This window comes from Chelon labrosus, assembly GCF_963514085.1.
Source record: "Chelon labrosus genome assembly, chromosome: 12".
In the NCBI taxonomy this organism is placed as follows: Eukaryota; Metazoa; Chordata; class Actinopteri; order Mugiliformes; family Mugilidae; genus Chelon; species Chelon labrosus.
Window position 1 is genome coordinate 24,677,387 of NC_140345.1, and position 26,495 is coordinate 24,703,881.

The 26,495-nt window shown below is 43.6% G+C and overlaps 2 protein-coding genes across 3 annotated transcripts; one reads left to right on the forward strand and one right to left on the reverse strand.

The window, feature by feature from the left end:
• The first annotated feature begins 65 nt into the window (after nt 1–65).
• Nucleotides 66–11,067, forward strand: kpna5 (karyopherin alpha 5 (importin alpha 6)). Of its 2 annotated transcripts, none has more exons than XM_084556896.1 (14): nt 66–146; nt 1,558–1,691; nt 2,011–2,112; nt 2,229–2,328; nt 2,564–2,658; nt 2,883–3,014; nt 3,128–3,216; nt 3,295–3,394; nt 3,534–3,697; nt 3,814–3,892; nt 4,821–4,946; nt 5,024–5,151; nt 6,046–6,224; nt 9,155–11,067. In XM_084556896.1, the coding sequence occupies exons 2-14, from the start codon at nt 1,563–1,565 to the stop codon at nt 9,340–9,342; spliced, it is 1,611 nt and encodes a 536-aa protein (XP_084413022.1). In that variant the 5' UTR covers nt 66–146; nt 1,558–1,562; the 3' UTR covers nt 9,343–11,067. The 2 variants fall into 2 exon arrangements, with proteins under 2 accessions (XP_084413022.1, XP_084413023.1); XM_084556897.1 differs by lacking the exon at nt 66–146 and adding an exon at nt 205–330.
• Nucleotides 11,068–17,874: 6,807 nt separating this feature from the next.
• On the reverse strand, nt 17,875–25,762 carry gprc6a (G protein-coupled receptor, class C, group 6, member A; the record flags this gene model as incomplete). The annotated part of the gene is made up of 6 exons (XM_084556441.1): nt 25,208–25,762; nt 21,066–21,360; nt 19,856–20,659; nt 19,357–19,572; nt 19,105–19,228; nt 17,875–18,965 (listed from the first exon to the last, which is right to left on the reverse strand). Exons 1-6 carry the CDS (start codon nt 25,417–25,419, stop codon nt 17,875–17,877), a joined length of 2,742 nt encoding a protein of 913 aa, XP_084412567.1. The 5' UTR covers nt 25,420–25,762.
• Nucleotides 25,763–26,495: the final 733 nt, after the last annotated feature.

Below are 26,495 nucleotides of genomic sequence, written 5' to 3' on the forward strand. Positions count from 1 at the left end.
GGCGAACGGAATGGGCATGCGCACTGGGGTCGGCGGTGTTGTTGACGCGAGGGGCATCTTGGGAAAGTTAGCGGGACGCCATTTTGGTCTAAGAGGCAGTTGGGGAGCAGCAGAGGCAGTAGAGTTTAAATACTCGTATTTTCCAGGTACGTTGTTTTTTTCTGTGCGAGGATCGGTGCTACGGGAACGTGTTGCGGTAAACTGACGTTGTTGTCATTGCAACGATATGCACGGGGATTGCATCCGGCACGGCACAGCAGCATTAGCTCGTCAACTAGCCGTGGGGCTAGTTTAATAATTGAGCTGGTGTAATAACTGACCAAGAATAAGGTTAGCCTAATTATTTCTTGTTGTGCCTCGGGGTGGAGATGTGAGCTACAGACACTCAGTAAATTAAAATGCTGGTGAATAGCCATGCTTAGTGAGGGGTTAGCTAGGTAGCTGCGGTGTTAGCTTGCACTTGTTAGCCGTGCAAGCTAACAACGCAACGATAATAAAATTAGAAAACGGATTTATTGAGACGCTCGATACCAGACATTTTTATTGCATGTATGAAAGGAAGTCATAATCTTTCACCGATTTATTATCTTGCAACAACTTGTCTCCGTTTTCATCGCACTCCGATGTAAACGACACAGTGTCCAGCTATAGAAGTGACCTTAATAAGTGCTGCATTGCTTGCTAATAAATATTTTATTGAAGTGCAATCCATAGTATAGATTAAGAAACATGCATGAAACTATCTAAAAGTCACAGTTGCAAAGTTACTAAGTTAATAAGTCATGTTATTCAAGGCTGCATAATCCATTTTATTCTTCAAATGTACATACAGTGCTGCTTGTGCACCCATTTCTGCATTTCTGCATAAATATAAATCATCGTGACCCCTTTGTGCAGCAACGACAGCAACTAAATGTTTCCGGTAGCTGTTGATAAGTCGTCCACAGCAGCTTAGAGGAATTTCAGCCCGTTCAACGGTACAGAAACACTTTAGTTCAGAGGTGTTGCTGGGAACTGCTCGCTTCAGGTCCTTCCACAGCATTTGCATTGAATTACGGTCAGGGCTTTGACTATTAATTTAGTTCCTCTTTAAACAAGTCTTTTTTTAGAACGGCTTGTGTGCCTGGTGTTGTTGTCTTGCTTTATGACCCGTATAAGACTCTTAAGATTCAGCTCACCAACAGATGTGAAAGATATTTTCTTTCATAATTTGCTGATTCAGTGGAAATACAAGTGTTTGTGTTTCAAAGCTGCACTTGGTAAAATTTCAAAGCGATGCCATTTACCCATCTTTTATCGAACAGAGCTTGACTTGTATTTATTGGAGAGTTCAGTTTAACTCATCGATTGCTCTAAGTCCACTTGAGTTATGCAGTCTGCGTTTTGTGTTATTTTTTTGTGTAGCAGTGACTTTGCTGTAAAAGACATATTTTAAACTGTTTAAAAACAAGTTAACAACGATGTCAACTGTCCTTAAGAATAAAATGTGGTCAACACCGATGATGATGATGATGATGACATCTGATAAATACATGTCAATCTTCCCCGACTCTTCAGCCATCATGGCAAGTCCTGGGAAAGACAACTACAGGATGAAGAGCTATAAGAACAAAGCGTTGAATCCTCAAGAGATGCGTCGAAGGAGAGAGGAGGAAGGGATCCAGCTCCGCAAACAGAAACGAGAGGAGCAGGTAAACACTCACACACTCTCTCCCTTTTTCTCCTCCGCTTTCAAATTCTAGCAAACCAGTCGCTGCCGGTTGAGGTGAATGGGTAAAATGAAGTGTTACCTATGCACCGGTGTGGGAGTGTTGCCATAGATACGCTCAGACATGCTGCAAAATACAGAGCGAGCTACCTGACAGTGATTAGCATAATCAGCAAAGTGTGAATTCACAAGGACAAAGTCTAGCGCTGTAGCTTTAATATATAAAACTCAAAGTACTCAAAGTAAGGTGGTAAAAATACAAACTGAAGGCTTGTCACGTGACCTCGACTCTGTCCCCACAGCTGTTCAAGAGGAGAAACGTGTGCGTACCTTCGACTGATGAATCGATGCTGGATTGTCCGATCCAGGACCCAGACATCAGCTCCACAGTGCCTGTCACAGGTGTAAGTGTTGGTTTAACGTCGTGTTCTTCCTTCTCTTGTCTGAACTTCCTTCAGAGGCTGATTTATTTTCTATAACTGTACCTGGCTGGATGGTTACCTTATGTTTAATTTTACAGGATGGGTTCATAACGCCGGATATGATCCAGATGATCTTCTCTGAAGACCCAGACCACCAACTTATTGCTACACAGAAATTCAGAAAGTTACTCTCCAAAGGTTTGTACTGAAACATAATTTAGTTGATCAGACAGTAATTTTTGACAGCGTTCTTGAAGGATCTGTTGTACCATTAATACTCTAAACTAGCAGTAACCGAGCTCAGTGTCACTGAACCAAACTGTCTTCTGATCTCTTTTTAGCACAGTTGTTCATCTTTCTTTTAAATGTCTTTCATTCTTTGATTTGAGATACGTTCTAAGTGGAGATAACTTATTCTCTGCTCTTTTTGCAGAGCCCAACCCGCCCATAGATGAGGTCATCTCCACTCACGGTGTCGTGCCTCGTTTTGTGGAGTTTCTGAAGAGGAGTGAAAACTGCACGCTGCAGGTGAATGTCTTACAACGCAGCGCAGGCCTGTATGCATGGAGCTGTGATTAGTTCTTGTCATTTGGATATCTGAACTTTGGGGTTTTGAGATAGCACACGCAATGATCCTCCAGTGTAGCGTCTTTGTGGTTGTCTGTGGTTCCAGTACAGCTGTAGCAAAATTGATTTCTTTTTAAATGTCACATGCCTTGTCACTGAGAACCATTTTTCTGTGTTTCCCACAGTTCGAAGCAGCTTGGGCATTAACCAACATCGCCTCTGGCACCTTCCTGCACACCAAGGTGGTGATTGAAACGGGAGCCGTGCCCATTTTCATCGAGCTGCTGAACTCTGAATACGAGGACGTTCAGGAACAGGTGAAATCCACTCCGACGTATATTTGTCTAAAACGACGCAGGGTTATTTGTTTTTGCACACACAGCCTCGGGCCTGCACGCTGGAAGCATGTTGACTGTGTGTTGCGTTGCAGGCAGTGTGGGCGTTGGGGAACATAGCCGGAGACAATGCTGAGTGCAGAGACTACGTGCTCAACTGTGACATCCTGCCGTCTCTACAGCAGTAAGTGTCCTTTTCTCTGTCTCTGTCTGAATCTGTCAAACATGCGACGAGTACTACACCCTACCTTGTCCTGACTAGGCTCCTCGCTAAATCCAACCGCCTCACAACGACGCGCAACGCAGTGTGGGCCCTGTCGAACCTGTGCCGAGGGAAGAACCCACCTCCGGACTTTGCCAGGGTGAGTCCGTTCGTCGTGGCTAAATTTATGTACACCAGATCCCGTGTGCTTTATTTTTCCTTGCAGCGTTAATTCTTGTGCTGTTCACGAAAACTCTGACATTGAACCGCCCTCCGTGTCTTTGTTGTAATTGTGCCAGGTGTCTCCTTGTCTCAGCGTTCTGTCCAGGCTTCTATTCAGCAGTGATCCAGATGTGCTGGCTGACGCCTGCTGGGCTCTGTCCTACCTGTCTGATGGTCCCAACGAAAAGATTCAGACGGTCATTGACTCGGGCGTCTGCCGGAGACTGGTGGAGCTGCTCATGTAAGAAACTGACACGTCGTCCCCGTTATTGGAGAAGAGACATTTTTATTAGCTTTACCCTGATTATCTCTGTACACTCTGTCAACATTTCCTTCTTTGTTTCCTGTCTCTTATAGGCACAGTGACTACAAAGTTGTGTCTCCTGCTTTACGTGCAGTGGGCAACATTGTAACAGGAGATGACATCCAGACTCAGGTAGAAGTTCTTTAACTCATTCTGACTACACAACACTCCAAGGCAAAGTTGACTAATCTAAGTTTCATCAATTTATTGTTATCAGTTGACAAACCGCGTTGAATAAATTCGCGAAATCTTGGACAAGTCAACTTTGTAGCCCAAGGATGGCCTGTTTCAGTGACATAGAAAGCTCATGTTGAGGGTAACACAGCAAATGTCACACTTGGAGTAATCTCCAGACCCTTTGCCTTTTTAAGGTCACCATAAAACAGCTTTTGAGTCAAGTATCGAATCACATTTGAGGCCCTCTGAATCAAAAGCCTTTTACCTTCCTGCAAGCTTTTCCACAATTTTACGTGAATATCCTCAAATTAAAGCTGTGATTCTGCACTTTGGTTATTATATCAGCGCAACTTGAATATGAACAGCTAAAGTACACTTCCCAAACATATATACCGATCAGCCACAACATTAAAACCACTGCCAGGAGAAGTAAATAACATTTAAACCATCTTTTGACAGTTCAGTGTTCTGCTGGGAAACTTTTAGACCTGGCATTCATTCATGTGGATGTTACTTAGACATGTAGCACCCACCTAGACCAGACCAGACACCCCCACCCCATAGCAATGACACTCCTTGATGGCAGCAGCCATCCCCAGCAGGATACAGCTTTAGGAACAACTCAAAAAAATCATGAAGAACATCACAAGGTGTTGACCTGGCCTCCAAATTCACTAGATCCCAAACTGATCAAGTATCTGTGGGATGATCCACGGAGGCCCATGTCCATTCTCTGATGAGTCACAACTGTTTGGAGGCACAAGGGAGACCTACAGTACTATAATGTTATGCCTGATCAGTGTATGGCCCTGTCTACATCACTCGCTGTATTAAATATAACTGTTTCCCCATTTAATGTATTTTTCCGCATTTGTCATTTCAGGTAATCTTGAACTGTTCAGCTCTGCCGTGTTTACTCCACCTTCTCAGCAGTCCCAAGGAGTCCATCAAGAAGGAGGCGTGCTGGAGTGTGTCCAACATCACAGCTGGAAACAGAGCTCAGATTCAGGTAATGACTGCTTCACCTGCCATGAGAAAATAAAATGGTTTTCTGTGTAGCTGACGCCGTTTCTTCTTCAATGTCAGAATGTGATCGATGCCAACATCTTCCCAGTACTTATTGAGATCCTTCAGAAGGCAGAGTTCCGCACAAGGAAGGAGGCAGCGTGGGCTATTACTAATGCCACCTCTGGAGGAACTCGCGCACAAATAAGGTATTTATTATATTAGACCTGTCCACTCTGGTTCTTTGTGACATGCTGACGTGATGGTAAAACAGAGGATAGGAATGCAACACACTCTTCTACCTCCCACGCACTTTTTGCAGTAGACCAGATCCCTGTTTTAAAAATAGCTTGAACTCCTCAGAAGTTTTGACATTTCTGCATAAATATGACTCAAGATATCAGCTGATTTTCACGCAAGTCTTGAAAGTAGACAAAGAGAACCCAGTCAAACAAATGAAACAGAAATATTATGCTTTGGTATTTGTTCATTCAGGAGAATTAGCCAGTGTTAAATGTCTGTGAGGTGCAAAAGTAAATGTACCTCAAGGATTTCACGTTCATTTCACGGCCAAATTAGAGTCACTCTGTTCAGAAGTGTTTCCAATCAATTTAATGAAACTCAATGCCCCCGTTTTGTTTAAAACAATTAGAGATTTGCCTCAGTCTGATCTTCACAACACATGTTTGTGCTTCCTGAGGACCTCAGACAAGGAGTTGTTGTTGCTCACCAGGCTGGAAACGGTTACAAAACCATCTCTTAAGGAATTTAGGAATCCACAAATCCACAGTCGGACAGATTGTGAACAAATGGAGGAGATTTAAGACGACCGTTACCCTCAACAGGAGCAAACTAACAAAGATCACTCCAAATGCAAGACCCAGAATAGTCTGAGAGGTCCCAAGGGAACCCAGGGTAACTTCTAAGCAACTAAAAGCCTCTCTTACATTGGCTAATGTTAATGTTCATTGATCCACCATCAGGAGAAACACTGAACAACCATGGTGTACGTGACAGAGTGGCATTCTGGTTCACTGTAATAGAAAGCAGTTTATTAAAAATATGAATTGAAATACTTAATTTGTTCAACTTTGTTTCGACAGATACCTGGTGTCTCTGAATGTCATCAAACCCATGTGTGATCTGCTGACGGTGATGGACTCCAAGATCGTGCAGGTGTCGTTAAACGGACTGGAGAACATCCTGAGGCTGGGAGAGCAGGAGGCCAAGAAAAACGGATCAGGCATCAACCCGTACTGCGCTCTCATTGAGGAGGCTTATGGTACAGCTATGCAGGGCAGCACACACATCTAACAAAGCAAACACCACTCACGCTAACCCGCCCATTAACGTTTGAGAAGGTGTCAAACACATTATTGTTGGTGCTTCTGTACCAAACCAAACACATGTCTGGAAGTTCATTGACAGCTGACGATTTCACCGTCAGTCTCGGTCTCCCACATCCTGATAACTTTACTGACAGGGAGATAAAAAATAAGAAAGACAGAGCTTCTAACCTACTCCGTGAGTGATGATTTACCATAAAACCACCAAGTAAAGCACAGGCAATGTCTTTTAAATTCTGTACAGTGATCTGATGTCGTTGAAGTCGTAAAATCGGGGTTTTTTTTAGCGGCGTAGAACAGCAGCTTTAAAATGGCTGCTGAATAACATGTCCTCATGATTAGCTGTGTTTTAGTAACTTTCACACTTGCTTTGTTGTCACAAGTGAATTCAGCTGTATTAGAGTACTGTACGTGGGAGCACAGAGAGTAGAATGGAAGCAAACGGACATAAACAGCTGACACTGAGGGCCTGTTCAGAGCTTGCATTAAGATCAATAGGCGGTTGAGACTTCTGCGATAAATTGATGCAGAAGCTACGGCGACAGTGCAGACCTTAGCGCCGTAGCCTGACGTGCACCTCCCCGGAAATGTAGCTACGAGCTGAGATTGGTCCGCTTGGTAGTAGCGTATTTCCGGCTGCTTCTCCATCGCCGCAATTTTCAAATTGATTGTTTTGGATCGAAGATTCGTATGCCTCGTTTTCAGCGGCATTTCTGCAAAAGTTTCAGTCTCCGTTGCTGAAAGTGAAGCAGGAAGTAGAAACATAAATTAACCCGACTGGCAAAAAAGACACGACTAGTGTTTCGGTGGCGTTGTCACAGAGCGAGCCAGACTGACGAGCACACACTGGAGCAGGCTGCATACGGCGCCTATGTCTCCGATCTCCGTTACTGCACCATGTATGTAAATAAACACTGACGTCATCTGAGGCGCAGTAGGGTATTATTACACCGTCCGTCTGATTTCTACTGCTGTTTCAGAACCATGAACAGCGCTGTTTTATGTGCGTGCGTCATGACTTTGGCACAAACGTTGGTTAGACTTCAACTCCAAACCTAGAAGTTTCCATACGCATCGTAAACTCTGGTAGTAAAGCCATATAAAGACGTCGGTGAATGAGGAAATGGTAATTTAACCACACGCACGCTGCTCCTCATATATCAAATGATCACATCCATAATTGACCACATGCCGATACGTTATTTAATGACAGAACCACACTCGTGTACTCGTAGTAATTACTTTCATTTGTTAACTCTGGATTATATTTATTCATTTATTATGGTTTGGTTTATTTGGTTCGTGTTTCAGCCCGCATCAACGGGGCGAACCACGGTAGATTAGTTTGTGTCGTGATTCATAAAAGGACTAGGCTAATTATTTAAATATTAGTTGTTGTCTAATATTAATGGTGAGAAAAACGGGGTTGTGCAGTGGCAGCGTGGAGGGGGGTGACTCCAGGACGCTGGAAGTCACTGTTAAGCCTTCTCGAGGTGTCGTGGGCCTACCTTAACGAAGCATCAGTGAAGGGAGGTGCCCACTTGAAAACCCCAATGACATGCTGCATACTGCTGTTGTTTAGGCCAGCTTCCTGATGTCTTCATGTTGCTTGGTAGCTATGGTTAGCTGCTGAGCGGGCCGTACAAGCCAGCAGCATTAGGTTAGCTTATGTTTCACAAGTTTCGAATTATCCTCTGCTGCTCTGTGGGCCTACAAGCCAGCAGCATTTACTTAGTTCATTTAGATTGTAGGCTAAGCTAGCCAGCAGCATTTGGTTAGCTTATATTTCACAAGGTTTGAGTTGGCGTCTGCTGTTGAGTGGGACATAGAAGCCAGCATCATTTACCTAGTTAATTTAGATTGTAGGTTAAGCTAGCCAGCAGCATTTGGTTAGCTTATATTTCACAAGGTTTGAGTTAGCGTCTGCTGCTGAGCGGGCCACACAAGCCAGCAGCATTTACTTAGTTAATTTAGATTGTAGGCTAAGCTAGCCAGCAGCATTTGGTTAGCTTATATTTCACAAGGTTTGAGTTAGCGTCTGCTGTTGAGTGGGCCATATAAGCCAGCAGCATTTACTTAGTTAATTTAGATTGTAGGCTAAGCTAGCCAGCAGCATTTGGTTAGCTTATATTTCACAAGGTTTGAGTTAGTGTCTGCTGCTGAGCGGGACATACAAGCCAGCAGCATTTACTTAGTTTATTTAGATTGTAGGCTAAGCTAGCCAGCAGCATTTGGTTAGCTTATATTTCACAAGGTTTGAGTTAGCGTCTGCTGCTGAGCGGGCCACACAAGCCAGCAGCATTTACTTAGTTCATTTAGATTGTAGGCTAAGCTAGCCAGCAGCATTTGGTTAGCTTATATTTCACAAGGTTTGAGTTAGCGTCTGCTGTTGAGTGGGCCATATAAGCCAGCAGCATTTACTTAGTTCATTTAGATTGTAGGCTAAGCTAGCCAGCAGCATTTAGTTAGCTTATATTTCAAAAGGTTTGAGTTAGCGTCTGCTGTTGAGTGGGCCATATAAGCCAGCATCATTTACCTAGTTAATTTAGATTGTAGGCTAAGCGTCATATCACATGACTATAGGTTTGTTAGAGTTTCTCAGTTGGACGGGGCCTCTAAATGTGTTTTGCCTGGGATTTTGGCACAAGGGATTGTAACATCTAATCCAGTGTATTAATTAATTATTTTGTTAGTTAACAGAATAATTTAAAATGCTCTCCTTACACCCCCTAGGGGTGTAGGCAGTCTTTAACGTGGAGGACTTCAACAACAGGCTTTGAGAAACCCTTCCTGTTTTACTTGTGCAACATATTTGTGTAGATTGAAGTTTAAAAATATATAAGGAGCTCTGTGTGTGTAAATGCAGGTCTGGATAAGATCGAGTTCCTGCAGAGCCACGAGAACCAGGAGATCTACCAGAAGGCCTTCGACCTGATTGAACACTACTTCGGCGTGGAGGAGGAGGACGCCAGCCTGGCTCCACACGTGGACCAGAATCAAGGCCAGTTCATCTTCCAGCAATCGGAAGGACCCATGGAGGGCTTCCAGCTCTAACCCTCCCTCACCTGCAAAACCACTTATCTTCTCCCTGGTGTGTAACCCTCAGCCAGAGACGGGTGCCTGCTGGCCTGCCTGCCTGCATACTCTTCTGGGGACCTTGGTCACGTCTGCTGGCCCAGTCCCTCCCCAGACCTTTCACTTCTACTTTGCCTTCACAACTGCTCCAGAGAGTGAGATGTGTGAATATGGAAATGAAATGCGAGGCCCTCGTTACGCTCCGTTGACGCCATTTGCTCATTTGGCTTCCTGCCCTTTTTTATTTTCAACATCCCAGGTGATGTCTGTGGTGTCCGTGTTACAGCTAGAAACTGATGTCTCCATATCAGCATCTATTCCTTTTTTTGAATGTGAAACTACCTCTTCAGTCTTCAGAAAGAAAGAAAGGAAGCAAAGGAGAGGAAGGAGGGGAAAGATAAAAGCCCTGTATGAACACTCGGAGGAATTAAAATGAGCGGTGTTCAGATTCAGTGGCTGACCTGTCAGAAGCCGCGGAGGTACATGCAACACTAATGTATGTCTGGTGTTTCGTTGGGCGGGTTCGCTCTCATCTCCCGTTGATTCCAAAGGTTTGAGGAGCGACCCGAGGACTCGACGCCTTTTTATTTATTTGTCTGTCTTCTGAGAGATTTTGGAGGGGCGCCCCCTTTCTCTTTCTCCATCCACGGCTCGGGACTCGGAGCAGCCGCTTCCCGGAGGATGCAACCGTCGAAAACTGGCCTGATTTAGTTTGAAAAACCGGCGGCGGCGTTAACCTTATGCTAATGTCTTTGCTGCGTATTTTGAATGTTCTTTCAGTTGATTTCTGAAATCACGTGTAAGGGCATAAGCAGCGTCTCTGTTACATAACGTAGTTTGTGCAACAATCTTGCTAAATCCGTTTCCATCCTTTCCACTCAAATCCGTTTTGTCACTATGAACTAGCAAAGTGAAATATCTCAAATTAACCTTTTTTTATTTTTTTCACCTGCAATCGTTTTTCTTGTCGTGATAAAGATTTGTAGGTTTTTTTGTATATTATATATACACGTAAGAAAGAGTACAGGAAGGGAAAAGTGTGATATGCAAATTTGTTTTGTTTTTGTCTTGCAGAAACGCGCAGATGCACCGTTAATACTTTCTGTGTTTTCCGTTTCCTCCTCTGAATATTAACACTTCAGTTTTGTTTTATTTTCGTCATATAAGTCGTGATGTGGAAGGTTTTGTTTTCTTACGTGGCTCTACCCCCGCTCAACAGTTTGACCGGAGGTTTCTGGAAATCTGCTCATTTGAATCCAACTCAAGAGGAAAAAAAATAAAAAATCAGTCTACGTTTATGTGAAGTGGAAAAAATTTCGAATTACATCAAGCACAATCGTGTATAGTTTTCTAAGGTTTCAAATTTGTATGATTGTCAGTTGTATGAATTATTATTATTATTATGAGTTATAATTTTGTTTTTTTTTTAGGTTTTGGTAATTTTCTTTCTTCCCCTTTTTGGGAATTAATTTGCTGTGTTCCTGTGGCTCTCAGTAGAAGTTGTGTTCAAATCTACACAGCCTGTATACACATGTGAATTATTACTGTAGCAGACAGACTGTGGTTTCTAATACACACTGGAGGCCTGACAGTGAAGCTTGGATCAGGCTCTCTACAAAGATGCTGGTTCTTTTTGAGTGGAGATGCGCACTTATATGATGTAACAAGAATTAATAAATTGGATCTGTTGGCTGCAGACCGTTACTGATCGTCGTCGTTTACTGTTAAACTGCGTTAACTCGTAATGCTTTGCTGTTAATGGTAACGTATCCCAATCAGCCACAACATTAAAACCAATGACAGGACAAGTAATTCATTGTTCTGCTGGGAAACTTTTGGTCCTGGCATTCATTGGTGTGGATGTTACTTAGACATGTAGCACCCACCTAGACCAGACCAGGCACCTCCACCCCATAGCAATGACACTCCTTGATGGAAGCAGCCATCCCCAGCAGGATGCAGCCTGAAAAAAACATGAAGAACAGCACAAGGTGTTGACCTGGCCTCCAAATTCACTAGATCCCAAACTGATCAAGTATCTGTGGGATGATCCACAGAGGACCCTCCCCTCAAAGGCCCCCCACTAACAACACCCTCTTTCCAGACACCACAGGACACCCTCAGTAGGTCCATGTCCATTCTCTGATGAGTCACTGATGTTTTAGAAGCACAAGGTGGTCATAATGTTATGCCTGATCGGTGTATGTGTATTACTTTGTGCAGGTGCAAATAGGATACCTTATTACATTTATTATTAATGGGTGTAGCCTGCACAAACAAGGTGTAAGCTGACCTCTTATGATTATTGCACTATGCGCTGACATAACAGTCACCACTGTCAACAAATATCATCCTCCAAAAAGGAAATCCTGCGTGTCCACCACCTTTACAAATTCATATGGACGACAATGACGAGCTGACAGTTAAAGACACAAAAAAAAGGGCCTGCAAGCAAATACTTTGCCGTCCATTACCAGACATAAAGACAAAAGAACGTCAAAAGGAAACTGAGAAGGCCCCATCAGAGAAGACCATGTTTCACCTTCAGGTGAGATCGTCTCTCTCCTTTTCTTGGTTGTATGGTTTGCATTTAAATTCACGTACACTCCATTTATCTTGTGGCCTTGTAGAAGGTCCTGATCCTACTGTGAGTGAGCCGTCCTCAAATATAAAGACTCCACTAACATCAAACACCACATTAAAAAGTTGTAATGTTTAGTAGTTTTACAACCCACATTTTGTTTACAATTTTAGCACCACAAAGCAATATGTTGTATTTTTTGTTTCTACAGAAAGCGGCATTAAGATATCAGGAGAAGACAATAACATTTGAGGGGCCAATCTGGGACCAGTTAAGCTCAACAGGATCCAGTAGGGTTTACCCTCTGGACAGCAGTCAATTAACAACTTCACTAAATGAATTTCATTGTCAACGTTATTAGACCTTTAGCTGCAGTACATGGAGAAGGCTTCAGAGAAATGCCACATCTAAAAATTTTTTTTAACCTGGCTACACTATCCCGTCTAACAACGCGCTGTGGAGTACTGTTAAATGAAGTTAAATAACTGAGGTTCAGGAACAGGACCACGCCTCAAACACCCAATTACCCCTCACCTGCCTATATAGATGCACCTAACCTCTCCTCGCCCGTTGGACTCAGTTCTCAAACCCCTCCACCCCGACCCTCTCTGTTCTCTCTTCTCCTTTACAATCTCTTTGCAGGAACCAGGGGGTCAAGGAACCGATGCCTCCAGAGATATGCCCCCACCCTGAATCTCTCTCCCTGGGTTCCTACGTCCAGTCGTCCAAGGATCATCATCGGCCGTTTCTCAATTCTCTTTTCCTTCCCCTCGACCCCTCGACCCTTCCGATCGATCTCCTATCTTTCCCTTCTCTTTAACCTGGTCAAATAAACTTCTTTGAATATCAAGAGGTGTGGTCTTGTTAGTGAAATGCTAATCATGGTGCTGAGATACTGCATGTTCTTATACAGGCTATACATATCTGCAGCTCACAGTATGTATCACATGAGCTGTCTGTTCTCAGCATATGTATTCAGGTCAAGAATACAGATTTCATTCCTGCAAAGAATTACTTTCTACTGTTTTTATTAGCAACGCCATCAGAGACTAGTCTGTGTCGACTTGACTTTCATCACATAATAGTCGACTTTAAAATATCTTTGGTTGTGCAACTCTTATTTTACAATAAAACATCTCTCTAATACCCCTCAATAAATTATCAGACTATGAGTTTCCATCGTCCCAAAACTATTAATGGGGGCATCAAGACACATATAATATTTCTGTGTCGCAAATAATAAACTCTGCCCTTTGGGTCACAACTGAATTAAAGCTGTACTTCAGCCTTGTCAGCTGGTTTCTTATAAACTTGTGATTCTGCTCTATAAATCTGCTTTTCAAGCTCCTTTAGCCGAGTACTTAAACAAAGCATAATGACGACCTCTCAGAAAGGCTTACTCCTCCGGATGGAGCTGTTATTTTTAGTTGCATTCGTTGTGTAGAAACTAATCTGCGATCGGAAAGACCGTGTAAAGTTCTCGTCCAAACAAAAGGCCGGAATTTGATCTCCATGTTCTAGAGCTAGCTCAGAAAATCACTGGGTGGAAAGAAAAATGTCTACTAATCTCTAGAATGAGGGTTTTCTAGCCACCAAATACATGTGTTCCTGCAAGTATCTGCATAGCTCTAAATTCAGAGGTGAAAGTGGACTGTAAATATGAGCATATGAAACGTGCAAATAAAATGTGACGGTGTTAATTGTTTAAATGTGATGTCAGAAACCAGGCCACACATGGAAAGAGTGTGGATTCTCAGTTCTCTTGTGTCCGATGACAAGCCTACATTCCTCAGAAGTGTGAGAAAATGTCTAGTTTCTGTTGAGCCCTTTGGGGTTGAGCTTTGCCTTCAGTCACCAAGTAGTGGTCTCGGGGAGCCCACCCCCTTTTTTGTGCAACAAATGGAAACCCAGTGTCATTTCATCTCCCGGGCTCCTGTCTAGCTCCTTTTCTAATAAAAAAAACAATACAAAAAACATAAACGACAAGGATAACTGGGCTCATTGTGATTCCATCAGGCACTTAAAGCTGTCAAAGTTTCACTGTTTTCTGCCGCCCAACCAGACCGACAAGTTTACACCAGGGGATTTTCACGGGGGATGTAACTTGATGACGATGAGGCTGTTTGTCCTCCCGCTCTGACAGGTTGACCGCACTCATTTCCACTCAGTAGACTCATTGTATTAAATGTCATGTGTAAACGTCTATTATTATTATTAAGTAGACTTTGCATTGCTTTGTTTTGATTCAGTCAGCTTGGCGTGAAACACGGTGACCCGTCAGTCATGCATGTATTAACATGTAAAAACACTGACCTGACGTGGCGCAATGTTCCAGCACAGTGTTATCATTAGGCAATATATAAAGTTCTCTGAAGCGCGTGAGCGACGACAGCACTCGAAGACGCACCTGCAGATTGTTTGGTTAGGAGATGATGAGTTATGGTTATACTCAGATACAGTTACCACACCTGTGCATACATAAATGTTGGAGCAGATTAAACAATCTTCACAAACAGACACAGGAACCTGGTTTGCCGGATTTACAGCAGCTCTCCAAGCCGTCAAAACAGAGACGTCAAACTCAGGACAATGACACGATGAAACGATAACGATATTTATAGTGCCAGTAAAAAATACTCACCCACACGGATGTTTTTTTATCAACAAATCATTGTTAACATTTGTATGTCAGTGTAGTGCGTCCAGTGGAGGCCGGTTGCAGGGACTACTAACGGAAAGGCCTAACGCAAGACCATCAATGAGTTTGCCAATGTCGCTGAAAGAAGCAGTGACTGAAGGAGGCGGTTTGGGCTGTTGGTGGGCGGGTGGCTCTGACACCACATAGGTCAAATCAGCCTAGCGGAAAGGGGCAGTCGCTGGTCAGAAGGGGCACTGTTTGGGTTGCTGGCTGATCACCCAGGCCTGATCAGCCTGTTTTGGGCCTGCCTCGATTTGTGTGTCTTGTGGTTAAAAGGCCGAAGCACCTGATGACGCCGAGGTACACAACTGATGATGTGTCGTGCTGGCGGCACCGTGCGGTAACCTCCCTTCCCGACCCGACTCTACCCAAGAGATCATCAGAGGACATATATATATATATTTTTTTTAGTGGACGTCCAGCCAGTTAGTGCACATAGTCTCACAGTAACTGAAACTGAGTGCAGTGATCTTGTCTCCAGCGACTGCAACTCAACAATTAACAAAGATATTAAACCTTTGGCTACAGTACATAGAAAAATACTGCATTTTTATTTAACCTGGCTAAGCTATCCCATCTAACGAAACGCTGTGGAGAGTACTATTAAATACTATTGATGGTGCTGAGGTGCTGCCTGTTTTTATACAGCCTATACATATCTATAGCACAGCACACTAGTTGTCTGTTCTCAGCATATGTATTCAGGTCAAGAATTTAGATTTCATTTCATCAATCTCAAGTCCACTGGAGCCAGAGATGTTTTGAAGCCAATTGTGACCATCACGAGTTCAAATTCAGCTTTTACACGCGCTCTATGTGTGGAGTCTACTGATAACCATCTACAGATAGTTATCGTTGAGTTGTACTGGTACCTGCATCTTTAGTGGGACTTCTCGAAGGATGACAAAGCAAATAAAGTTGTCTGAGGACAGCATGTATATTTACTGAGAATTGCAAATTCTCTCCAGTGAACTCAAAGTAAAATATGGTTTAAATGACCATATACCGTATTCGTGTGTGTGTATACAGTGATGAAAACAATGGTTCATACATTGACAAATGTTTAATTTATTGCTCATGTTAAAGTTAAAGTCAAAACGATATCCCAGAATGCACACAGAGAGCAGGGCGGCAACAACAACAGGAACACTGTCATCCCCTATGTGACTGGAGTATCAGAGAGACTTCAGGAGAATTTTCAGGAAACGCCGCATTCCTGTTCACTTCTAAATCCGGTAACACATTCATTCAGAAACCTGTTCACAGCATAAAAAAAACACCCAGGAACAAAACCCGAGCAATGCAGTTCACGCTGTTCAGTGCAGTGAGGAATGTACAGACGTGAAGACAACAATGAGTAAACAATTAGATAGAAGTGTCAAACAAAGCCATCTGTGTCAAATGTGAACATCCTTCCCGGAACAGGGGAGGTGGACTGACAGATAATCTGATCATCAGTCTACAATACAGTCTTAACGTCTGTCCTCAAAAAACGCTGTGTGGAGTTTGTTCTGCCTGTGTCTGCGTGGGTTCTCTCCAGGTACTCTGGCTTCCTCCCACCGTCCGAAGACATGCTGGTTAGGTTCATTGGTGATTCTAAATTGGCCGTAGGTGTGAGTGTGAATGGTTGTCTGTCTGTTAGCCCTGAGATAGACTGGCGACCTGTAAAGGGTGTGTCTCGCCCGATGACAGCTGGGATAGGCTCCAGCCCGCCCCCACAACCCTCCAGAGGACAAGCGTCTACAGAAAATTAATGAATGAATGAACCAAATAAGAGCAGACTAATCGATTCATTAGTTAACTGTGTGAAAGTGTGCGCTGTGATCCATTTGCAATCAACTGATGCATGCAGCACATCTGTGATTTGGCAAATTAACACAGCTGCTGTAACAGATTTTCATAAACACTTTAAATAACATACTGACAGGAAGTCTTTGATATAATTTCCAAGCAATACAGCTTTACAGAAATAGTTCAAGAACAAGGTGGCGACACTGACAGCAGCGTTGTCACTCATATATTTCAAGATTAATGTTTAGCCATCTGTATATTGTGTTGTGTATTTTGTGGTTCCTAGAATTTCAAAAAGTAGAATGGGAGGTAGAGCTTTCAGCTATCAGGCTCCTCTCCTGTGGAACCAGCTCCCAGTTTGGGTTCGGGAGGCAGACACTCTCTCTATTTTTAAGGTCAGGCTTAAGACTTTCCTTTTTGATCAAGCTTATAGTTAGGGCTGGACTAAACCATCCCTTAGTTATGCTGCTATAGGCCTAGGCTGCTGGGGGACGATGCACCAAACACGTGTCCTCCTTCTTTCTTCTCTCTCCTCTCTCGCATCCTCCACTTTCTTTTCTCTGGCACAGAGCTCTTGCCCTCTAATTTCCTATCTACTACTAGTCATGCAGTTCTGTGCTATTACTATGTAGAATGTTAACTGCTGTGTGTCCCTACCCTCCCCTCCCCTCCTTCTTCTTGTGAGTATCTCTGGCCTGGAGTTGTGCGTTTCCTGTAGAGCTCCATACTACATCTGTTGTCGTGGTCTCATCAGCCTGCCCAGTCTTCATGGAATCCTGCAGTTATCCACTCCTACCTGAATGAACAATTCTCCAACCTGCCTATGATTCCTCTTACATTTTCAAACTGTCATGTAACATCATCAGTTTGTATCATAAGATTCCACATGTACGCTTTAGTCAGATATGTGTATCTATGACAGGTGTATGTTTATCTTGCTGTTCTCTTCTCTCTTTCTTCTGTCTGTACCCGGCTGGCCTTAGGCAGATGGGTCCCTCCATATGAGCTGGGTTCTGCTCGAGGTTTCTTCCTGTTAAAAGGGAGTTTTTCTTTGCCACCGTTGCCTTCAGGCTGCTCTGGGGGTTTCAGGCCGGGTTTTTGTAAAGCGTCTTGAGACGATTTGTATTGTTATTGACGCTATATAAATAAAATTGAATTGAATTGAATTGTTCTGTTGTTTTTGCATTACCACTTTTTCCGAAAATGAAAATGGGACTTTTACATTTAAATTATGTCTTGATGGCTGCCTGCAATCCCCCAGATCTCTTGCGTGAAATTTGTCAAAGTGAAATCCATTGCATCATATATCCATTAACAGAAACATTAAATCTCAATTGTGACTACCGTTTTGCAGAGAGATGCAGATCACTGCTGTAATAAAATAAAAAATGTACAGCTGAATATAAATTATTTCTCTCAAGCCATTTTAAATATTAATAATTTATACGCTGCTACTTCTTCTGTGGCAGTATCGTGTGGTCAGATACTGCAGACTCGGGCACCTGTGTCTGTCTATGCAGTTTACAAACACAGATTTCATCGGATCAGCTGCAACCCCGGGGAGGGATGAAGGATTGGTCTGTTCCTGGGACTCTGAATTCCCAGGCGCTGACTCTGAATTTGTGGTTTTGCTGGAATATTCATACAGATTCTTCCTGAATGCACTCTTGGTGTTTTGCTCCTTCCTAAAAAGGATGACATAGCACTTTGGAAAGAAATGACAGCTGAGGACGCCATAGTTGGAGATGAGGATGACGACCATCTCCACAGCTGGCAGGTACATGCCCGAAGTGGTGACATACACGGGAACAAAGAGTAGCCAGGAGATAAGGTAGAGCAGCATGCTGAAAGTGATGAACTTTGCCTCGTTGTACTGCTCTGGAAGTTTGCGTCCTTTGAAGGCACAGATGAAACACACCAAAGCGAGGACAGCTATGTAGCCCAACATGACCCCAAAGGCTAAATATGAGCCCTCGTTACATTCCTTCAACAGAGTGATTGGACTGCTGGTGATGTCCTTAAATGGGCTTTTGAAGACCAGCCAGCAGACACAGATAACCAGCTGCAAGGCCATGCAGACTGTAACAATGACATAAGGATGGTGAAGCCTCCGCAGAGCTGCCTGCAGCTCTGGGTTGTACTGGAAGGCCAACAGGATTTTTAGTGTCTTGACCAGGATGCAGGAGACGCACAGGGTGAAGCTGACACCGAAGAGCACCTGCCGAGCCTTACACTGTAAACTGTTGGGCTGGCCCACAAACAGCATGGCGCTGATGTAACTGACGACCAGAGAGAACAGGATGGCCTGGCTCAGCGGGCCGCCTGCAGCCTTCACCACGGGAGTGTCACGCTGATGCAGAAACAAAGCTGACACCAGCAGAGTCAGGAGGATGCCGAGAGCTGCAAAAGCCACCAGCACCACGGCAAAGCCGTCCTGCCAGGAGAAGAAGAGCACCTCCTTAAGGCTGCACTTGGAGCTTCCCCCAGGAGACCACTCTGTGTTTGTGTCACAGCTCAGACACTGGTCCATATCTGCAGGGGTGAAAGACAACAACCACGGCAAGGAGTGAAACCATGTAGACTTATCATCTGACTGCAGGTAGTCCTCTCGGGTCCTTCACATACTGATGTCTGATTAGTGTAATGAGGTTATGAGGGCGGGACATCTCACCTGTGTCATTAGAGAAGTAGTTCTCAGTACAGTTGATGCACTCATAACAACAGGTATGTTGACCTTCAACGGTTTTCTTGAACTCTCCAGGGACGCAGCTATTGGAGCATTTTGAAACAATGTGCTGAAGAAAGCAAAGGAAGACCGTTATTACTTACTGTTTCTTGTGCTTACGTTGAATTAATTGCATTTTACCGTATTACTATAGTCTCTATGTTTGCAGCGAAGACTCATCGCAGAATGAGGACCTACCCGGAGGTCTCGGAACAGCACGGAGGTGCTGTGGCCTGTGTACGTGAAGTTGTTGTCACTTGGGTGATACTCAGCCACGACATCATGGATGTGGATGTTCGTTCCATCCGTCCTCCACATTGTTACGTCGTAGCCCTGGTTGATGTCTCCTTCGCTGTCGAACATATAGGTCTTTCCTCTGAGTTGGAATTCCTGCTTCTGTAGTTTTCCTAGAGCCTGCAGAGCATGTGGCATTTCACTTATCAGAACTGTCTTTTGCAGAGACACACTGTTAACCTGCTGCACATTGCATGTCTTTATGTCGGCACTAAAAAGAAGTAAAATGTCCACGAGAAGTAAATATAGAATTTGGCCCTGGTGGCTGCAAATTCAGCCAAAAACAACAGGATAATTGTTATAAAATGCATTCTAAGTACAAACACAACCCGAACCACTAGCCTCACCCTAAAATGTACCCACCCATACCTATAATTAGAAGACAAAACACACAAATGAATACCTCCCAGGGTTGCACTTCTCCAGGTGTTCGACAGTCTCTGCCACCGCAAATAGATGCCACAGTCTGAGCGATGGCACTCACGGCCATCTCAACACTTAGGATAGGGTCGGTTTCAGCGTGCTCTCTGAGGATGTTGGCAGCTTTAGATGCCAGCTTGCTGTCTGCCAGACCTCTGCTGCCATTTAGCTTCATGTAGAATTCCTGCAGGAAGGAATTATTCCTCGCGTGGTCGTGTTCAGCTGCCTCAAGCCTGTTCAGATACTCGTTGAATGATGACAAGTTTCCGCTTTTGAAGGTGAAGCCCACGATGTGTCCTACTTCCTCCAGAGTCACGTTAGCGCGCACGGAGCTGGAGGAGGACCAGCTGTCACTGGCCACCCAGACTCTTCTCATGGACGTCAGGTTCTTTCCTGCTCTCAGAGTTTGACTCTTAAGATCCCGGAAAAGATACATCATGTGAGCTGGGTTGGCAAATGACACGATGACCTGCACCTTGGGATTCTTGACGATGGTTTCGGCCGTTTCTGTGATAGCAGGCCTGAGATCCTGACCGGTTACAGATTGAGGCAGGATTGATTTGAAAGCCACGCAGATCCCACTTTTAGAGGCCTTGCTAACAAAGTGGTCAAGAGCTGATCTGCCGTAATCTCCGTCTGTAGTGACCACTCCAACCCAGTTCCATTTGTTTTTGCTGAGGAGAGTGACCATGGCAGCTGTCTGATGCTCGTCACTGGGAATGGTCCTCATGAAGGCCGGGAAGCGGCCCTTGTCGCTCAGAATGACGGCAGTGGAAGTATAACTGATCTGTGGAGGAGAAACACACTCTGTAAGATCTGGAGATGTGACGTGACCATTTGAGTTTCAAAGTTGTAGTCTTAGCAGTGGTAGCGCTCTTTTAATACGCAATTGAATATTCCTAGAACTAATTTTTTTGTTCTTAAATAAGAAAACACGATAATAATCTAACTGTTCAAATGCCAGACGTCGGTGGGTTACGGTTCAACTCATCTGAAGTGCCTCACCTGAAAACTGTCTTAGATTGTGTTATTTGATTACATAGCATGACTGACTGAATGACTGGCTGATGTTTATCATCTGGCAGTGCAAACCTGATGTTCAGCTCCCTGTCACAATCTCACTGTGAGCATCCTGATGCGACTTCCCGCTCGCGCACTAAGTCAACAGAATCTTCCTGTTTCCCGCAACTCACCTGAGGAATCATCTTGAGCGTCAGGAGTCTGGCGACGGCAATGGAAATTTCGGAGTGAGAGGCGCCAATGACTGCTAGGACGGGCTGGCTGCAGGTGGACGTGTTGCAGTCTTTGAGGCAGTCGTCCTGCAGGTAGAAGTCCTCTGTGGCTCTCAGAGCGGTGCTGACGTCAGAGCAGGAGTCCAGGATCCGGTAGCCCAGGGTGACATTGACGGAGGTCATTAGAGGGGATTTGTTCACAACCTCTATAGCATTGATCATAGCCAGTGCCTTCACCAGGCCTTCTTCATTAAACCTGCACGAACAGAACAGTTAGTTGTTGCGTACTGTACGTGATAGACTGGAGAACTGACATGCAGACATGCAGGAAGGGAGAAAGCATGTACAAAATGCATTTATTACTTAAAAAGGGAGAAGATACACTGTACCGGAGTTAGCAAATAGCTAATTTCCATCTGTAGTCCCAGGGCAGGTAGGATACTGAAATATACCGTAATAATAATAATAATAAACAATAGACAGCATTATCACAGAAGTGTAGACACGCAAGTATTATCTCCACACACACACATACACATACACGCATAGAGATAAAAATGAAAAGATAGGACAGCAAACTATTACAAGATTGAGTGTCTAGATACAATTTTTTCACCTCGTATGAGAAGGTATGGTAATCTAAACAGGTTTTCAGATTAATTGGGAGTGTGTTCCAACTTTTTATTCCTTTAATTAAAGGAGAAGGCTGATTGAGTAAATGCTGTGCCTCAAAAGGACACGCTACAGTTCCCCCTCATGGTTAGTTGTGTTTGTTTGTGTTTGTGGATGGATGAAACCAACAACACTGCACTCCAGCATCAGAAAATCATCCCGTCTGTGAAACATGGAGGTGGTATTCGATAGATAGATAGATATTGTAAGAGATATACAGTAATGTCAGCAGCAGAATAGAATAGAACTGAATAAAATAAAACTTTATTGTCCACAGAGGTGGAAATTTGGCCTCGGCTCACCAACACAAAGGACATACCGTACTAAAATACCAAAGTTGACAGATACAAACAAACAGCATTACACTGACATAATAATAAATGCAGTAAGACAATGGATGGCAGTTCAAGTTACTACATGTGGATTGGTCACTTGGTTGTGTTAAGAATGCCAATGGCATTAGGGATGAAAGACTTTTTAAAACCCCCCTTGGCCAGAGGGGCTCTATAGCGCCTCCCAGATTTCAAAAGTTTGAACTGATTAAAAAGAGGGTGGGAGCTATCTGTCAGGATTCCCTCAGCTTTCCTCCCCATCCTCTCAGTATAGATGTGGGTCAAAGACTTTTGGGGTTTACCCACAATTTTGCTTGCCATTGCCACAATCCTGTTTAGTTTATTCTTGCACTTACTGCTTAAGTGTCCCAACCAAGCAGAGAGATGAAATGTTAGGACACTCTCTGTGTGTGCAGTATATACAAGTTGCATAATCACTGGACTGATCCCAAGACAGCTCAGTCGTCCCAGAAGGTGAAGCCGCTGTCAACATTTCTTAAAAACAAAGTCTGTGTTTTCTGAGAAGGTGATCTGGCAGTCCAGAACTGTGCCAAGGTATTTAAAAGTTTCCAGTTTCAACAAGTTGTCCATCAAGTGAAACCGGCACTACTTAATGTGAGTGAAATGGGATGTTTCACCAGAAGTGTCCGTTCTCAGTAACAAGCCGACTAAGGCCATGTCATCTGCATATTTAATCAGCTTGTAGTTATGATCATTAAGTGCAAATTCATTTGTAAATAGGGAGAAAAGCAAAGGTGAAAGAACACTACCTTGTGGGCAGCCTGTGCTTATGACAGCCTCTCCTGAAAGAGTATCATTAACACACACCCTTTGAGGGCGGCAGGACAGAAAGTCTCTGACCCAAAGAATCAGGCCCTTATTGACATTTAGATCGACGAGCCTTTTCAGAAGGATGTGCGCCTTCATAGAATTAAAAGCTGCACTGAAATCTACGAACAAAACCCTTGCATATCCTTTAGGAATTGTAAGCTGTTTTTAAAGCTGAATCTAACAGAGTCAGGACGGCATCATCCGTACCTCTATTGCTTTTGTAAGCAAACTGGAGTGGATCTAAAACTCCAGCCACCGTGGAGGTCAGGAGGCCCACCAGAACTTTCTCCATAGTTTTACACAGCATGGAGGCGATGGCAATTGGTCGAAAATCATCAGGTTTGCTTGCACCTGGCTTTTTCGGAATGGGCCTTATTACGGAGACTTTCCAGGATTTGGGCACCCCCTGTGACTATCCCTCCTAGACAGCCTTGAGAAAACTCCTTTTAATTGGTGAGCACAGTCTTTAAGAAGACGAGCTTTCAGGCCATCTGGGCCAGTGGCCTTATTTGGTTTCAACTTGGAGAGACTTTTTGCGACAGCATCAACGGTGATGACTGTCGGTGATCCTGAGGGAAGGTTTTTACAGATCCTGTTACATTCAGGCTTGTCATCCTCAGTATCAAATCTACAGGAGAACCGATTCAATTCATCAACAAAACCTTGACTGTTGTTCACAGAATTATCTCCTCTTTAACTGGTTTTGCCCATTAAGGTGTTTAGGCCCTCCCAGGCTTGTTTTAAGTTACCATTGAAGAATTTGCACTCTATTTTCTTCCTATATTCAATTTTTGCCTTAAGTATATTCCCTCTCAATTGTCTCCTCCATTAATTCCATGTTGCCAGAACAGAAAGCAGCTTTCTTCTCATTGAGACAGGTAGTGACCACAGTCCAGTTGTTTCCTCACAGAGAGGCGTTGTAGAGTCTTATGTCCTGAAGGACAAACAACCTCCTCGACCTGTCTGTGAGGCAGGACAGAGACAGCAGCCTGTCACTGAACGAGCTTCTCTGCCTGATTACGGTGTCATGTAATCTAATAGAAATGGACCTGAAGCAAATAGTTCAAGTGAGAAAACCCTCCGCAAGACCTCAGAGATAAAATTCCTCCAGGCCGCTGTAGCTGACTAGCTACAGCAGTTACCGTAAACCTTTGGTTGCTGTTATTGCTGCAGATGCCAAAGACAAGGGTTTGCGTCCCTTCACACCTCAGAGATATGTAGAAATTATAAATTTCCTTGAATAAACAAACCCAAAATCATATCGTAGATGCAAGGAATATGCTTTGTCTATCGAAAGAATCCCAGGCCACCTTTTATTTTCGTCATTTATGTTTAGTCAGCTGACATCTTGTAAGGAATATTTAAGTTTTCGTTAGCCAGAAATGAGGCTTTACTTTATACACAACAGTAAATATGCTCATTCAGGCACTCCCTCGCTGACCGTGAGAAATTCACACCTGCTAAACTTCAAACAACGCTACTGTTTACATCTGACCATAGGCCAGGAGGACAGGATTTTACATTTGTTTCTGATCTTGTATTTTATATAATCATTTGTTTCAGTCCATAAACCATATTTATACTACTTCTTTATTTAATTTACTGTATAGTGTAAACCAGGTGTGTCAAACATGCGACCTGCGGGCCAAAAGCGGACCGCCAGAGGGTCTAATCTGGCCGTGCGAAAAATGACATAGAAGACTGCAATTTATCAAGGAAAATAACTGCCATCCCTAATTTGTCCACTTTGACAAGTGAGAGAAAAGGACAGAACACAACACCGAGACCCAGGACTAAACAGCAGGCTTTTTTCTTTTTTTTTTTTTTGAAGGATAGTTTATTAAATGTAAACATTCTCCTAATTAACTTATTCTTCTTCTTTGCTTCTTTGCACTAAAACAAATGGAATAAATCTGGAGTTGTCATTACTTATAGTTTATTATTCTGTTATCTTACTGGTCCGGTCCGTTTGAGATCAAGTTGGGCTGTTATGTGGCCCCCGAGCACCTCTGGTGTAAACAGTTATAGTTTTTCTATGTTCTCGTTATTTTTGTCAGGGAGTTTGTCACAGTTCATGTTCTAACATTAATATTAACATACACAATACTAGAGTAATTTTTTCTTACAATTTCTCTGCATTCATTTTACCAGAATTTTTATAGTATGCTTTTTTTAAAACTGCTTTTAATGCTTTTTCTTCATTAAATGCTTTGGTGACTGTTTCCAGAGATGTATTAAAAATTAAGAACATATTTATTGGGATCTCACCTGATACACGGCAGTATTTGTGGTGCAGTCGAGTTCATCCTTTTGTCCACGTCTTCATGAATCGGAAATATTCCTCCGATGATGATGTCTCCTGGAGCTGTGGCTCCTTGCACACTGGTGTCACCCTCAGCAGCATTTCTCATGTCCGGACTAATTACAAAAAGTGCGATGTGCAAGCATATTAGAAGGGCTGATGCTGAAGCTGAAGCCATGAGGACTCCTTGTGTGTTTGGTTTCTTGTTGAGCTGTACTTCCCTCTCTTGCCTCCTCACATGGTCTCTCTGCGGCGCTTCACCTCCGGCAGAGTGATACTCTCCTTCTTCTCCGGCATCTTCACTGACCTAAAAGGAAATTACCTCTTGCTTCCTCCTTCTGACTACTATTCTCATATTCTCCCCTGCAGCTCCACCCATGTCCTCATGAGCGCCAGCAGAGTGAGTCACCATTCAGGTGAAGCGGCTTATCATATGTGTTGTTATGCATTAGCACATAATAAACATCCTGATTCGCATCAGGACACCTTCTACCTGCTGTCAGTCCATGACATGAATACACGTATACATAAACAAATTCCTGTGCATCTGTAAAGCGCTTTTGGGTTTGATCTGATTACCTGACATGTGGCAAAGCTTTAATTCTACTTCTATGTCTGAATACATCTCCCAAAAGACATTCATTTATCTCCTCTGCTTCTCTGGGAAGCTACAGTTTTAATCTTCAGCAGTAACATTGTGTTGCTCCTTGCTCCACCATGTGTCACGCCCTCTCCCCCACAATAAAACTGTCTACTTGATTAGGCTGCTTCGGTATAATTTCATGCGTATCAGGCTACAGCACAACAGATTTTCCTTGAGTAAACAGTGTTTTGAAGGTCTATCTGACCTATCAAGGGTAATGCTCAGATTTATCAAACAAAAATAATGTAATGACTTAAACAAACAGCCGCTGCTGTGACACAAGTGCACCGGTGTTCACAAACGTGCTGGCATGTTGCTTATTCTAATGTAATCTCTCTCATAATTCGTGCACAAAAAAAAAAACCTGGTCGTGGCTTTGAGCTTGGTTTGGTTCTCAAGTTGTCTTTTTCCTGTTTTATTTGTTGCCCTCGTGTCTTTCAGTTAGTTTTACTCCCTGCCATCGTTGCTCCTGCCCTTGCACTTTTGTGACTCTTTAGTCCTGCGTCTCGTCACTCTCTCCTTCTATTGTGTGTTTAGTTTATGTGCTCCTCACTCATTAGGCTCACCCACTGTCTTGTTATCTCATCAATTGTGTGTGTATAAATAGTGCT